Below are 12,514 nucleotides of genomic sequence, written 5' to 3'. Positions count from 1 at the left end.
CAACTTTCAGATTATGTCCGCTTTTTTATTTTTCTATTTACAGTACTTGGACCCGAACATGAATCTCCGTAGTGCGCGGCACTTTTGCTGGAAACAGTCAGGCTATTTACAGCTCACCTATATGGTCCGCCATGAGAAACTCTCTTCCTGACCATTGTCTTTTAGCTAACGCTCTTGTCACCCGTGCTAACCTATCCGGTTCGTTCAGGATCTTTCTCTATTGCTTCTTCTCCTTTTGAAACTTGACCATTAACTTATTTCAGTTCTTGACTAAATACATTAATGTGTGGTTCAATTTCCTTCCGAATCCATTTTCTTTCTTCATACCGTCCCAATTGTACAGTCAGTCTAATTTTATCAAGACATTGTTACGTGATCGTCCAACGTGTTCTCCAATTTAATCTTGTCTGTTGCGCGGATCGACATGAGTCATAGGCGCACTTTCTCGGACATTAGTCGCATGCACCTAAATGCTGTTTCCACATGATAGATGGCCTTTATCTTATTACTGTAGGTTTGAAGGATGGCGTCTATTACGGTATCTGACCGAGTTGAGAACCAGGCTGGACAGCGCGACCGAGAGTTTTAGGCACGACATTCGGCGGGCACAGTAATTCTGCAAGCGTCTTCCTGGTCCAGCCTGTTTGCGCAGCCGATGTGTTAGAGTTCACCAAATTTATCCTACTCGGGGTTCGCCATAACTGCTGGCCTCGATGGCTCTCATTACATGAATAAATAAACTCCATGGACAGATAAGCTACTTCCACTCGCGGTCCAGTGATGTACTAGATAGTTTATTCCTGATTCGCCTTTTCGAAAACATTACAGAGTGCCTGGGAAGTCAGACCAACTCTTCGTTTTAAACAGATTCACCCATGGTTTGTGGAATAGCCAACTGAACTGAACCACAACAATTCTCTTTTGATCCACTTCCGAGCGGAGATCCTTCCTCACCGTGAATAACTGATTTTCGGCTCCGATATGTTGCATAACCCTAGAGAATGGCCGTAAAGTATCAACCATGGTAGCTGCTGCAGAACTTCATTCTAGTCTGCTTATCGATCTTTACTGTGTCTACTCAGGATAGATACACTTTTCGATCGCAGCCAGGAAGTAAATTGCTGTATCTCCCGATTCCATTTGCGCAAAACCGTGACAGACAAGTCATTCAAGCTTCTGTACCAAGTGTGGCGATGGAGTTCTTGTCTTCAGGGCAGTTATCCGATACGAGGTATATACTGACCATATGAGGTTGTGTTCGCTTCGGGGTTATCACCACCTATTGGCTACTGACAATGAAAATTTTGTTTCCCATCGCGATAAAACTATGTGTATGGCAGTGGTAGTAGTTACAAACACCAAGGTGGTTTACGATACTAAGTCGTACTACCGTAGTCCTTACAACCAGAAGTGAACTCGTACCATATTGACCCTCCCGTGGTGTCATCAGCCAATTTGCCTTGCCTGTTGAATACGTCGAGGCGAGTAGTCGAAAACTCCATTCTCCCCCACCCCATTATTAACGTTTTCCTTGTAGACCCATCCATTGGGGCCAACTACCCCATCCGTCTTTCATTTGTTTTTGCTTCAAGACCTGGACGTCAGCAAACACTGATTGTCAAAGGCCCCCGAAACTAATCTTCGATTCTTGATGCACATTTTACCTGGTGACTTAATTTTTGCACCCTGAACGAGCGAGGAAATACACCTCCGTCACTACACTCTGTATTACCTGGAAATGATGTATGCTGCCTGTCCTAGGCAAACCTTTAAGATAAGTACACTCGTTTGGTTGACTGCCCTATCAATCTACACTTGCTTCCACAGCGAGTTTGATTGGTCCTGTGGGCGGCAGGTAAGGTCTCGTAAGGTTTGCGTAAGATTCTTCTACTCCCGGAAACACCTCTTTTACCCTCATTGTATGTCCACTCTGGTATCCACTATCTCATTGCCATGCACCTGAATTCGACGAATATCCACTCGCTACCACGTTTTTCTTCGTTTTCGCTGTTTTTATCGAATGCCGCCTCTCGCTCGCCTTATAGAAGGGCACCTGAATTTATACTGCTTGATTGCATGTATATATATATATATATATATACATTGTATATATTGTATATTGCCCTGTTAGTATAAGATTGTGTTGCGTAACACGTGTTGCGTGTTTATCCGCTGTCTATGCACATCTTTTTCACACTTTTGTATGTACTTTCGTAGTTTTCACCCAAATCGCCATGGTCCGGTCGTTCGGTCTCGGTAATCCTACCTCGTCCGCTCCGAACTGATTTGATTTTTGACATGGGTGGTTTGAGATTAAGGACTAGTTTACGTCATCGGACATTGTGAGGAATATGCTAAGCTCGCGCGACCCGTACATACCTCCACCAAAATCGCAACACCTAATATGGATATGTCTGTTACGGAGGCTGCACTCGACTGCTCTTGACAGGATTTCGATTCTTTTTTGCTCTCCGTGCACTCCATATGAGGTATCCTCGGTTAGAACGGAGAGGCGATTAGGAGTCCAACAACCAAAAAGTCATTCGGCTCACTTTTCTAACATTCAGTACTTAGTTGATAGAGGGCAGTGGGTAATGAGTTTGAGCTCCCTCATCAAATTGACACAGGGTGTCCTGTCTTTGAGATATACTTCGGCATAACATCTCCCTTAGGTGTGTATCTACTTTGTGCTTGGAGTTGTGGTTCTCTTCCACAACCGACTTCCATAGGTTTTTTGAACCCACGTGACATCCGGAGGGTCGCCAACAGCCTGCATCCATTCTGCTTACGGATCATAGAACGCTGACCTCTGTCGATTGTCGTTATGCAGCGACAAGGCAATGAGCGTTTCACTGTATCACCACAGAGGATGTGGTTAGGTGCCTCCTGTTTATCGGAGGCAGTACGTTCATCGCTTTCAACGTGTGCTTATATTCAAACCCTTCGACCAAACATGTTTGATCCGGTTCGTTTCTCCTTTAGCTGAATGATAAGCCTCTTTCCTATATTTAGAAAAAAAACGCTTGTGTGGCGCGAGGTTCGTTTTGAAGGAGCCGGTGTTAAATTGGAGAGTGTCGAATGACCCTGAATATTATTCGAACCACCACGCTTATATTTTGATCCTTTTCGGTGTCACCACTTCAAGTTTTTTTCGCAGTGCAGCATCCCAAGTAGTGTCGTTTTAGCGATTCATGTTGACAGTTAATTTGCTTCCAGTGTACATGTAAACGCATTCATCCGGATTAATAGGGAATTTCCAAATCCATAACTTTTTAGAAATCCGACACAAACCGTGTGGTTACAAATTTCCCTCCACAGCTTTGTGTCGTCTGCCTATACCAAACGAGGTGACCAAAGGATCTCAAGAATGTCATTAGCATAGACAAGATTAATTTCTGTTCAGGGACGTAGCCCCGAGAAAAGCTACTGATGACAGATCTCCGTGAAGATGACTGTTTTTGCACCCTCACAATAAAGCCACAACCGACGTGGTGTTTAAGACAGAGGTGATATTGTAACACTTGGATGACAAATTTGAGCCCTGTCGCCTTCAGGGATAGCTTTTACGACGTCCTGGGTGCTAAAAGCTCAGATATCGTTGAGACTGCCGGAGATTTAAATGCACAAATGAGATGCATTTGGGTGGTCGACTTTAACAGGGCTCAGTACATACAGACAGAGCGGACGTATGATTTAGCTATGTTCTGACCCTAAGCTATTTTCATGCAAAACTAACTGATCACATACCATCAGTTACCTATTGTGCGGATCAATAACTGACTGGTTCCTTCTGGAATAGTTGTGTAGATTATGACGATGCGCTCGTCTGGAGCCGCTTTACTGTTCGCTTTTCAGAGCCTCACAAAGGAAGGCTAAATCGCTTAACCGCTGAGAGGCTCACAAATTTCGAACTTTAACGGTCTAGATTTCAAGCTTCTCCGCCGTCCAATCCCAGTTCGTATTGGAATGAGATCGCCACGCCGGGAGCTCCATCTGCGGCACGGTGCTGTCAACTGCACTCGGGCACTGAGTGTCAGTTAGAAGACTGTTGAATCCCGGAGAACTGTGCTCATCGGTTCCGATCAATTATCAGACGCCGAGTCAAGCTTAGCGTGCTAGTCGACCGTGAAGTCCGATTATTACGGAAGGCTGAAGAAATGGAGGTGAAAAAAGCCATAAATTTCCGCAGATTACTTCAGCTGATCCATGTGACCTGCCCCTGGAGACCGCCGGCGAATGAATCAAAAGTCATAGAGTGTAGCCCTGTTCAAGAAGGAAGAACCGACCGGACCGAGCACTTTGAAAACTTTTCACGGCTATCTCCTGCCTATGCCTTGGAACGCTATATCCAGTAGGACGCGGAACAGTGAACCTAGAATCCCTACGGTTTGGGATTTTTATGACTGCATGTAGGTCCATTAATGAATTAAGTACATAATTAGATCAGCTTGACTCCAGTCTGAACAAGACCCTTGGCAACACTTGTCTCTCATTGACTTATGGTAACCTTTGAAGCATTGACCCGACAGCAGCAAGCTGGATTCTCGTCTTGGATGGGTGTTTTGATCGAATTTTTACAACGTCATAAGTATAGATAACCCAAAATTTGGGTGTTCCTGTATTTCCGAGGCGTATTCAGCTCAAATGACCGGTTTGTTCTGTTTAACACTTTTACCCAGCAAGAAACTTCCCGGAAGTGTGTAAATTTAGTAAGTTCTTTTTATTCTAAAACTTGTGGGGTATGAAAATTTACTGAGAACTCTCATAAAGCGTCCGCACACAAAGTTGTACCCGACAAAGCTGCCCACTCTCTCTCCATCCCTATTTACTTCCGTGGTAGACGAGATAATGAGGCGAAAAGTAGATCTTCAAAACCGTGGTGTTCAGACAGCTGTTGACGAAGATGTTATCCAATATGCAGGTGACATCGTCCTCGTTTGCGAAGAGGGAAAGAAGTCGTAGATGTTTTGATGCGAATTGATCAAAGTCGTCCCGTCCTATGGCACACAGTTTTCACCGACTTATTGTAGGGTCATGCGGTAACTGGGTTTCCCATGCACAACCCAAGGAAAGACATCGGAAGTTGTGGAGCTTATTATGTACCTTGGAAGTTCTATTAGTTCCGATTGTTGTGTGACAGATGAGCTCAACACATAGATCTCTAAGCCTAGTTCACGCTCGCTACTTTAAGACACCTATATACCCGAATCTCAAAGGAAGTGTGCATCAGGCTATATTATCGGATCTTGCTGTACAGCCGTTGCCCTGAGAGCGGCAGACCTGAAACGCCTTCCATCTCAGACGCATAGCTGGTGTAGGTTGGACCGGCGAATCAGCAGAGGCAATAAGGAAACGAATATTCGGTTGCGCCACAGGGAGTTCAGTCTAAGGATATGTTCAGCACCGAGAGCGTCTGTTGTATGACCATGTGTCGCTCACATCGAACCACTGCTTTCCTATAAGAATGCTGTTTTCCTCCCCCGATTCAGAGTGAAACCAACATAGGGGTGCTGTGCGTTCGGTCTGTTAGACAGGTTTGAACGCGATTTCGAAATTTCCGGATACTGTCAGTGCTAATCGCCTTCCAGAATAAGGATTCGCGTGATCCACTCTGTGCTTTAAATTATGGTTGGTGATAGATGTTAGTGACTTCTGAAGGGGCGTCTGAAGGTGTAGGCGCCTGTAATTATTGCAGTTGTCTAACACTGGATCTCTTTGTCATGCACTTGTATCATTTTTTCGTAGAATGAAGCTATGGTTGTAAGATGGTGAAGCATCAGTGTTGAACACTGGTGTTGTGCCGTCGATAATAATGCTGGCGATGAATTCGTACACAACGCTGTCGTTTTGTACGTAGCCTTACATTGATTTCTCTTACCTATAGGGCACCGAAATGAATAGTTTCGTCAATGACGTATCCAGTAAGACTGGTTATACAATTATGATAGACTAATATTCAGGGTGGTACTAACAGGACACATATTCCGAGGGGGGTCATCTTGAATGATTGCTACCTAACGTTGACGCTGACATGTTGTGGTAGGTTCACGGAGGGTTACAAACACAAGTAAACTGGCCTGAGTTGACCGACTGGTCATCCATAACCCTCGGAATGAAGTAATGAATCGCTGAAGATGGCATGCTTCATCAGTTTCGACGCATCGAAGCGTGAATGATTTCTTGGTCAAAGCGATCTGAGTGCTCATGTTTAAAACACAGGAAGTGATTCCCTCATGTTGAGGTTCATTCCAAATGAATGAACTAATATTCACTGTTAGGTCCTTATATAACCAAATGCATCACTGCTAAATTCGTAACTTCTTAAAAGCATAATTTATCACCGGCCTACCGTCTTTCTTCATTTTATTTCAAAAGCTGACTGCAGGCTGCTCACAAGTTGGCTAATGAACTATCCGATGAAATTTTCAGACTTTTTTTGATACATGTGATAACAATTCTGGCTAAAATGAAAGTTTTACCCCTCGCATGAAGCTAGTATGTCTGCAATAGACAATGAACAAACAACTGCATAGGGTTGCGGTGCTAATGAAGTGGTTACATTGAAAATTTCCATTACTAGCCTCAAAAGATGTTGAAAAGTCGGGCCAAGTGAGTTAGAATGATCAATCACATCATCATCTTGTACTTCGCTAACGGTACTGACTGGGAGCAAAGGGGTAGCTACCACAGACGCACCTATCATCTTGTTGTTGCAACAGTGAACGAAGCTTGAACATGCTTTCAATTTTTCATCATTGTAAGCGTCACCCAGGGACTGTTTTTTCACCTCGTGCCGATAACGTCGGTGCCGCACCGCTTACGTGCTCTGATAAAGTGCATCGTCCAGTGTCTCGTATTGATCCCGGTGAGCCATTTGCTGTCATCGCTCTAGGCCGCTGTAGGTACGCTGAAAACGTAGACTACTTGGCTCACCATTAGTAGTCAAAACCATAGCTTTCAGGACTTCAGCTTAGTGCGAAAACGAGCATGTTTGGAGTGACGGGTCTATCGGTGGATGCCAGTGAGGGAACTCGCTGGACGGAATATAATCTAGAATGAAATGAAAAAGGTCTTCATGCCAAGCGGTATTTTATGTTGTTCGCTCTTCTCCGAGTATCTCATTCTTGAATGTGAATAAGGTTGTCACATGAACCCACTAAAGTTGCTTAATTTCCACACCCACCGAATTATTTGTTCACTGGTGCCCATACAGTCAACACTTACCATCCTACATGACAGTCACCTGACTATTCTATCACTTTGTATTATTCTCCCAGCTCACGTGAGCAAACTACTTGCGTTCTCTGACAACGCAGCCATTTATTCCAGGTTGTTGTGAATCCTTGAACCTGGATGTTCTGACATGTTTTGAAAGGTTCACATGAGGTATCATCTTCGTTAGCCCATTGACATGTTTTAACTTTGGAAGCATGTGCTGCTACTCGTACTGCATCAGTATTTCTTTTGCCTAGTTTAGAAATTAAACATATCCGGGTAGGGTTTACCCTCGCGGACTTCCTTTTTGACGGCCTTGGTTCGAGCCTCTACATGGGCACCTGCAAACTAGCTACAAGCCGTCTTCCTGAAAATTATGTATACATGTTGTTCCACCGACTGAAGACAAAAGGCAGCACTAAAGAGCACCGTCACCTCTGCTTCCACGCGTCTCACAGTCCTATGAGAATGCACTATTGGTTTCATCTCAATCGGAGGTCCACTGCCACGAAGGACTGAGGCAGGGTGATCCACTCTCAATATTGCTCGTCTTCAAAGTAGATAAGATTGGATTGTCAACGCCAAACTGTGCTTCCGATTCCATGACATCTTAGTGGTGTTCTTGTCCTTGGGTAATGTCTTTGTCTTTGCCTGATGTCAAGAAATTCAGGCTTGCTTGAAGCTTGAAGCTGCTAACGTCGAGTTAGGTGAGTACGATGCTCAACGCCCAAATACTGAAGGCATTTGTGGTCTGTGAGAACAGCAAACAGTGGACTACTGTTGTCTCAGTCGAGCCTTTTGCTTTGCCAAAGAACGCAACGCTCCTCGAGGTCCCTTGGCTTCCTCTGAGTTTTAAGAAGAAACGAGTTTGCTACCACCGATAACAGCTGATGAAGCTTCTCCGTGATTTGTGTTGTGATCCCTTGAAGCCTCATCAGCGAATGGAGGGTAAGAGGTACTACCTTTTCTGTTGCTCGTTTAAGCCCACCGCTACCTTTTCACGAGAGTGGATAAACATCGGAGGATCGATATGTGCCGTGTACGGAAATACATCCGAATCAGCTACACTCACGCTGGCAAACGATATTGAAGACTCGGTATCATAAGCATTTTCTACAACCATCTTAATACAATGAACAGTCCATGTGGAAGAGCCGCTGTCTACCCAGCACCGATTAGTACGTAGCGTGTCCAATGACCATGTATTTCGCACAATTGTTCAGAATCCCACCCGTCAAAACCGGGTCCAAGCAATAAATGGTGGCCGTTCGGAGCGGGAAAGTTGTTCGGCTTGCTTGTATATGCAGAACGCGTGTTTTCGCAGGCATTTGTCTGGTACAACATAATTTGAACAACACTCAGAAACGCATAACATGACTATGGTTGCCAGACGAGCCTCCGTTACGTGAAAACTGTGGTCACCCGGAGAATGTGGTACATATTTTGTAGTCATTTGGGATCACGCTCGATATGATACTTGCTATGCTGGTCATAATCGGGTTGCAAGGGAACGGGAAAGACAATTAACTCCCTTTGATATCTTGAGTGTGCCTACTTCGACGTGTTTCCGAGCCTGACTATGTTTGGTGCTCAGATATGTCAAGCGACTGTGTTAGACGTAAACATGATCCCTGATAGACGCAGAATGCGTATGTGGAATAAAATGAAGCGGAAGTACAGTAGCGGCGATTGTTCTTCTGCTATCATCTCAGCCATTCGAACCATCGATTGTTGTTGGTTCCAGAACTGATTGTCATTTCAAACCGAAGCGCCTGCTCTCTTCAATCTACCATTCCCGCTGTTGGACTAAGATTTCTTGAGGTCACAATCAGTGACTTGTGTTTGCTCACTATTATAGGCTGCGATACTTCTATGAGTGATACATAGCGTTACCAATGTCTCACAACTGACCTTGTATGACGGGCACCTTGGGTTTGATCTATGAATCTTGATTTAGCATTTTTTAAAATGTTTTTTTACATAAGTGATCATGCTGTTCAAATACCAATGGTAATAAAACTGGTAGATAGTATTAATATTCATATTTGAACGTCTATCCATGAGTGATCTTACTTTTGAAGCATCCAATACAGGTTGTACATCCAAGGAATTCTGAAAGAGTAGTTGTCTTCAGCTAGACATTAACCCAGTCTCATCTTGGTAGAACGATCGTCCGTTTTCTTCTATATCAGGCTGCATTCTCACCTCTTGAGGTTGGGTATTTTAGATGTTTTGCTTATTTTTAGTTGAAAGGATGTCAGTGGTAATATCCCGCATATTTCTAAATCGTCCCCGTACTCTGGTCTCCTCCAAACGGAATGGCAGAGCATGATGCTTACTACAATAAGTCTTGGATTTACACCAAGTGCATGCCAAATGTACACCACAATAGCGTACGTGTCGAAATTCTTCAGATGTGGCAACGCATAGAATGTGAGTAACTGCGACGCCCTACGACTCCACGCCCTCTCAGACAGATCCGATTGAGAATCGAGACAGTAGGTGTTGCCTATTGGATGAGGATTCTCATCTGTGCCTATGCCGTTTGAAGTGTTCCCTCTTATTTGCTCAATGTATTCATATCATCACCTTACTTCTTAATTCAGATGGATTTTTATCTCTAAACGCTTATCTGGTTTAAGATTAGATGCGAAATTGCGTCAGCCCTGTGACTTTCGTGTGCACATGACTGCAATCGTTGGAATAAAATTGCATGAACAGCAAAACGACTTCAATTTTCACGTGTAAACGCAATGAGAACACGTGCCTAGGACGCAATTAGAAGGTGATGTGTGAAGGAACGAAAATAGTTTCGTTGTAGGCACCTTGAAGCAGCTGTGAAGGTTGAAACCGAAATGATGCGGTATTGATAAGTTCTCGATGTGTTTTGACATGAAAATAAACTTATTTTCACCGTAATAGGTCAAAGCAGTGAACACTGACTGAAACTCGGTCGATGTAAGAAGCAAGTGAATAAATCGCCACAAGCGAATAGCATGTAAAGTTGATGACGCCCCAATAAGGGAAGATCAATGTTGCATCCTCATCCCTACATAAATACAAAGCGCTCAGTACAGTATTTTCCTCCCCTTTAGGGACAGCAATTTAGCGGCACTAGTTTCCGTTGTCTGACCACCATACAGAGTAGGGTCCGTTCAGCTCAGTGAAAGCGACAGGTGTATTTCAAAAGCGACTTAACCGTCCGAGACAATGTAATCAAGTGAAGGCCGACGTGGTGTCACATAAACTCTACTGTTGTATGTCATGCAGATTGCTTAAGCCTGGACAGGAGGACGATTGCGGTCCTCCACTAACAGAAAGTTAGTAGGTTACTACATTAGTCTTAATTTTAGAGTAGAATGAGTGACACGTTTTTGGCCACTAACGTGGTGAACCAAAAAAACTTATCGTCGAAACGCTTTCCGTCGAAAAACCGAATAGGAAATTTCGTACACCTTGTACATATTCCTCCAGTATAACTCAGTTGTCCGTCGAGGTTCACGTACCATGAGACTGTGGGCAGACAGTCTCCTCGTGTTGCACTTGGCTACATACTGTTCGACTTTCCTGAGCATTGTCACTATCCATTATGAGGTTCTAACACGGCGATATTTTTTCCGTAGGCTCCTTGTAACCTAAATCAGGGCCAGTATCTAAGATGCTGTTAAGATACCTGTGTATTGAAAGCAGCGAGGAAACCGCATACGCAGTAGCTCAGTTCTGTTTAGTGTTCTCTGTCGCGTACTCTATGATCGATGACCTTATTCATATCCACTCATCATTTTTTCTGGTTTTATTCTAAACTGACATTCTGTACTCCTTTGAAACTGTGAGCAGGCTTTTTGAAAGTAGGTTGGAATACTTCACTTCGTCCGATGTAATTGTACTATATATGCGACGCTCTTGCATGTACCTGGCGAAAGCATACTAGTACATGATTAACCCGGTATGATGGTCGTCCGTCCATAGTAGCTAAGTCATTGAGAGTCTGAAGTTATCAACACCGAGGTAAGCTCCATTGAAGTCCACATAAGGGACAACGTATCTCCCCAGTCTACTTTAATGGCACGTTAAACACAATCCCACTTGTTGAGGCACCGACATTTTTGAGCTATCGCGCTTTGCTTCATCCTGTGTTCCAGATACACTGAGCTTAACTCTTAATGCGACTAACACACTGTGAATTCCTGAGCTGAGGTAGGATTGCTATTCCGGCGAAAAAGGTTCATTGAGAAATATCAGAAAGCACAACGGTTAACGTCCAAACTTACTGACCGGAAGGTCCGTGGTTCGAACACAATACCCGCGACTTGACTCCTGTCGAGGCTTGGGCAGCTTGGCAGTAGTTCAGCCCTCAAACTTCCTTCTGGAGACATGGCAGTTAAGCACTAAAAGGACGATTTTTTAAAATGCTGAGAAGTACATTTGCACCAGTGCGTGTCGAGCTGTCAAGTACCTCTGCCCTGAGACGCAATTCAAACTTTCTCCGGTCGTCATTATTTTGAAGAATGATTACATCGTTCAGAGTATATTGAACTGCTAAAAAACTATTTCTATGCGGTGACGTCGACCGATTTCGCACGCATACTGAAAATCAGGCGACAGTCACTTGCTGATGCGTGACCTTCGGTGAGTATATGCTACTGCATGACCTAAACCTCGTTAGTTTTGCATAATGAATTCCCAAATTCGAATTACTCCAATGATTAAAGCCGTGCCTGCTACGTCAATGCCATGTTGTAAACAGACATATCTTCTCAGGGGTGTGGATAATTCAATGAGAGAGCACAATCGCTGCTGTGCTTATGTGACCATCTGTGTTTTGTGCGATATGCGCCACCTAACGCCAATGACGCGCATTTGCTATTCTGTTTATGTCACGAGGTTCTAAACTATGTTGTATGCTTGTCTGCTCGCTAATATATTCGTCAGTTGGTTCCAGTGTGTCAGTGTAATGCTCTAGCTTAATGCTTTGTCGTTTCGATCACTATCTGTTTAATAGACTTCGTGTTTTATTGTGCTGTACTCAGAAATGAACACCAAAGATAATGTGAGTGAAGTTGGTATGCAAGTGTGTAACGACACGTCCCGGTGTATAGTCGACTCAGGATCGTATAACAACTCACACCAGTTGTGTCCAGAGGCCCTAGGTTTGATCCAACAGGTGGAAACCAAAGCAGACGTGGATTTAGTCAATCTTGAAATGGTTCAAATAACCGAAAATCCAGCCATAGATGTGTTAATCAAAGAGAAGTTTGTCTGTCCCATATGTCACGGACTATTGGTACGAGCGCGTATT

The 12,514-nt window shown here is 44.0% G+C and overlaps 1 protein-coding gene across 1 annotated transcript in view; it reads left to right on the top strand.

Moving 5' to 3' along the window:
- T265_07566 (hypothetical protein) overlaps positions 1-379 on the top strand; it is a gene marked incomplete at both ends in the record, with an annotated part of 29,355 nt that extends 28,976 nt beyond the window's left edge. Inside the window, one exon of the mRNA XM_009173123.1 lies at positions 44-379. Coding sequence (XP_009171387.1) covers positions 44-151 — 108 coding nt within the window. The remainder of the gene's footprint in view (positions 1-43) is intronic.
- Positions 380-12,514: the final 12,135 nt, after the last annotated feature.

The sequence above is a fragment of the Opisthorchis viverrini genome (assembly GCF_000715545.1).
Source record: "Opisthorchis viverrini unplaced genomic scaffold opera_v5_175, whole genome shotgun sequence".
In the NCBI taxonomy this organism is placed as follows: Eukaryota; Metazoa; Platyhelminthes; class Trematoda; order Opisthorchiida; family Opisthorchiidae; genus Opisthorchis; species Opisthorchis viverrini.
Note: the sequence above shows the minus strand (reverse complement) of the source record. Positions and strands in the feature narration are given on the sequence as shown.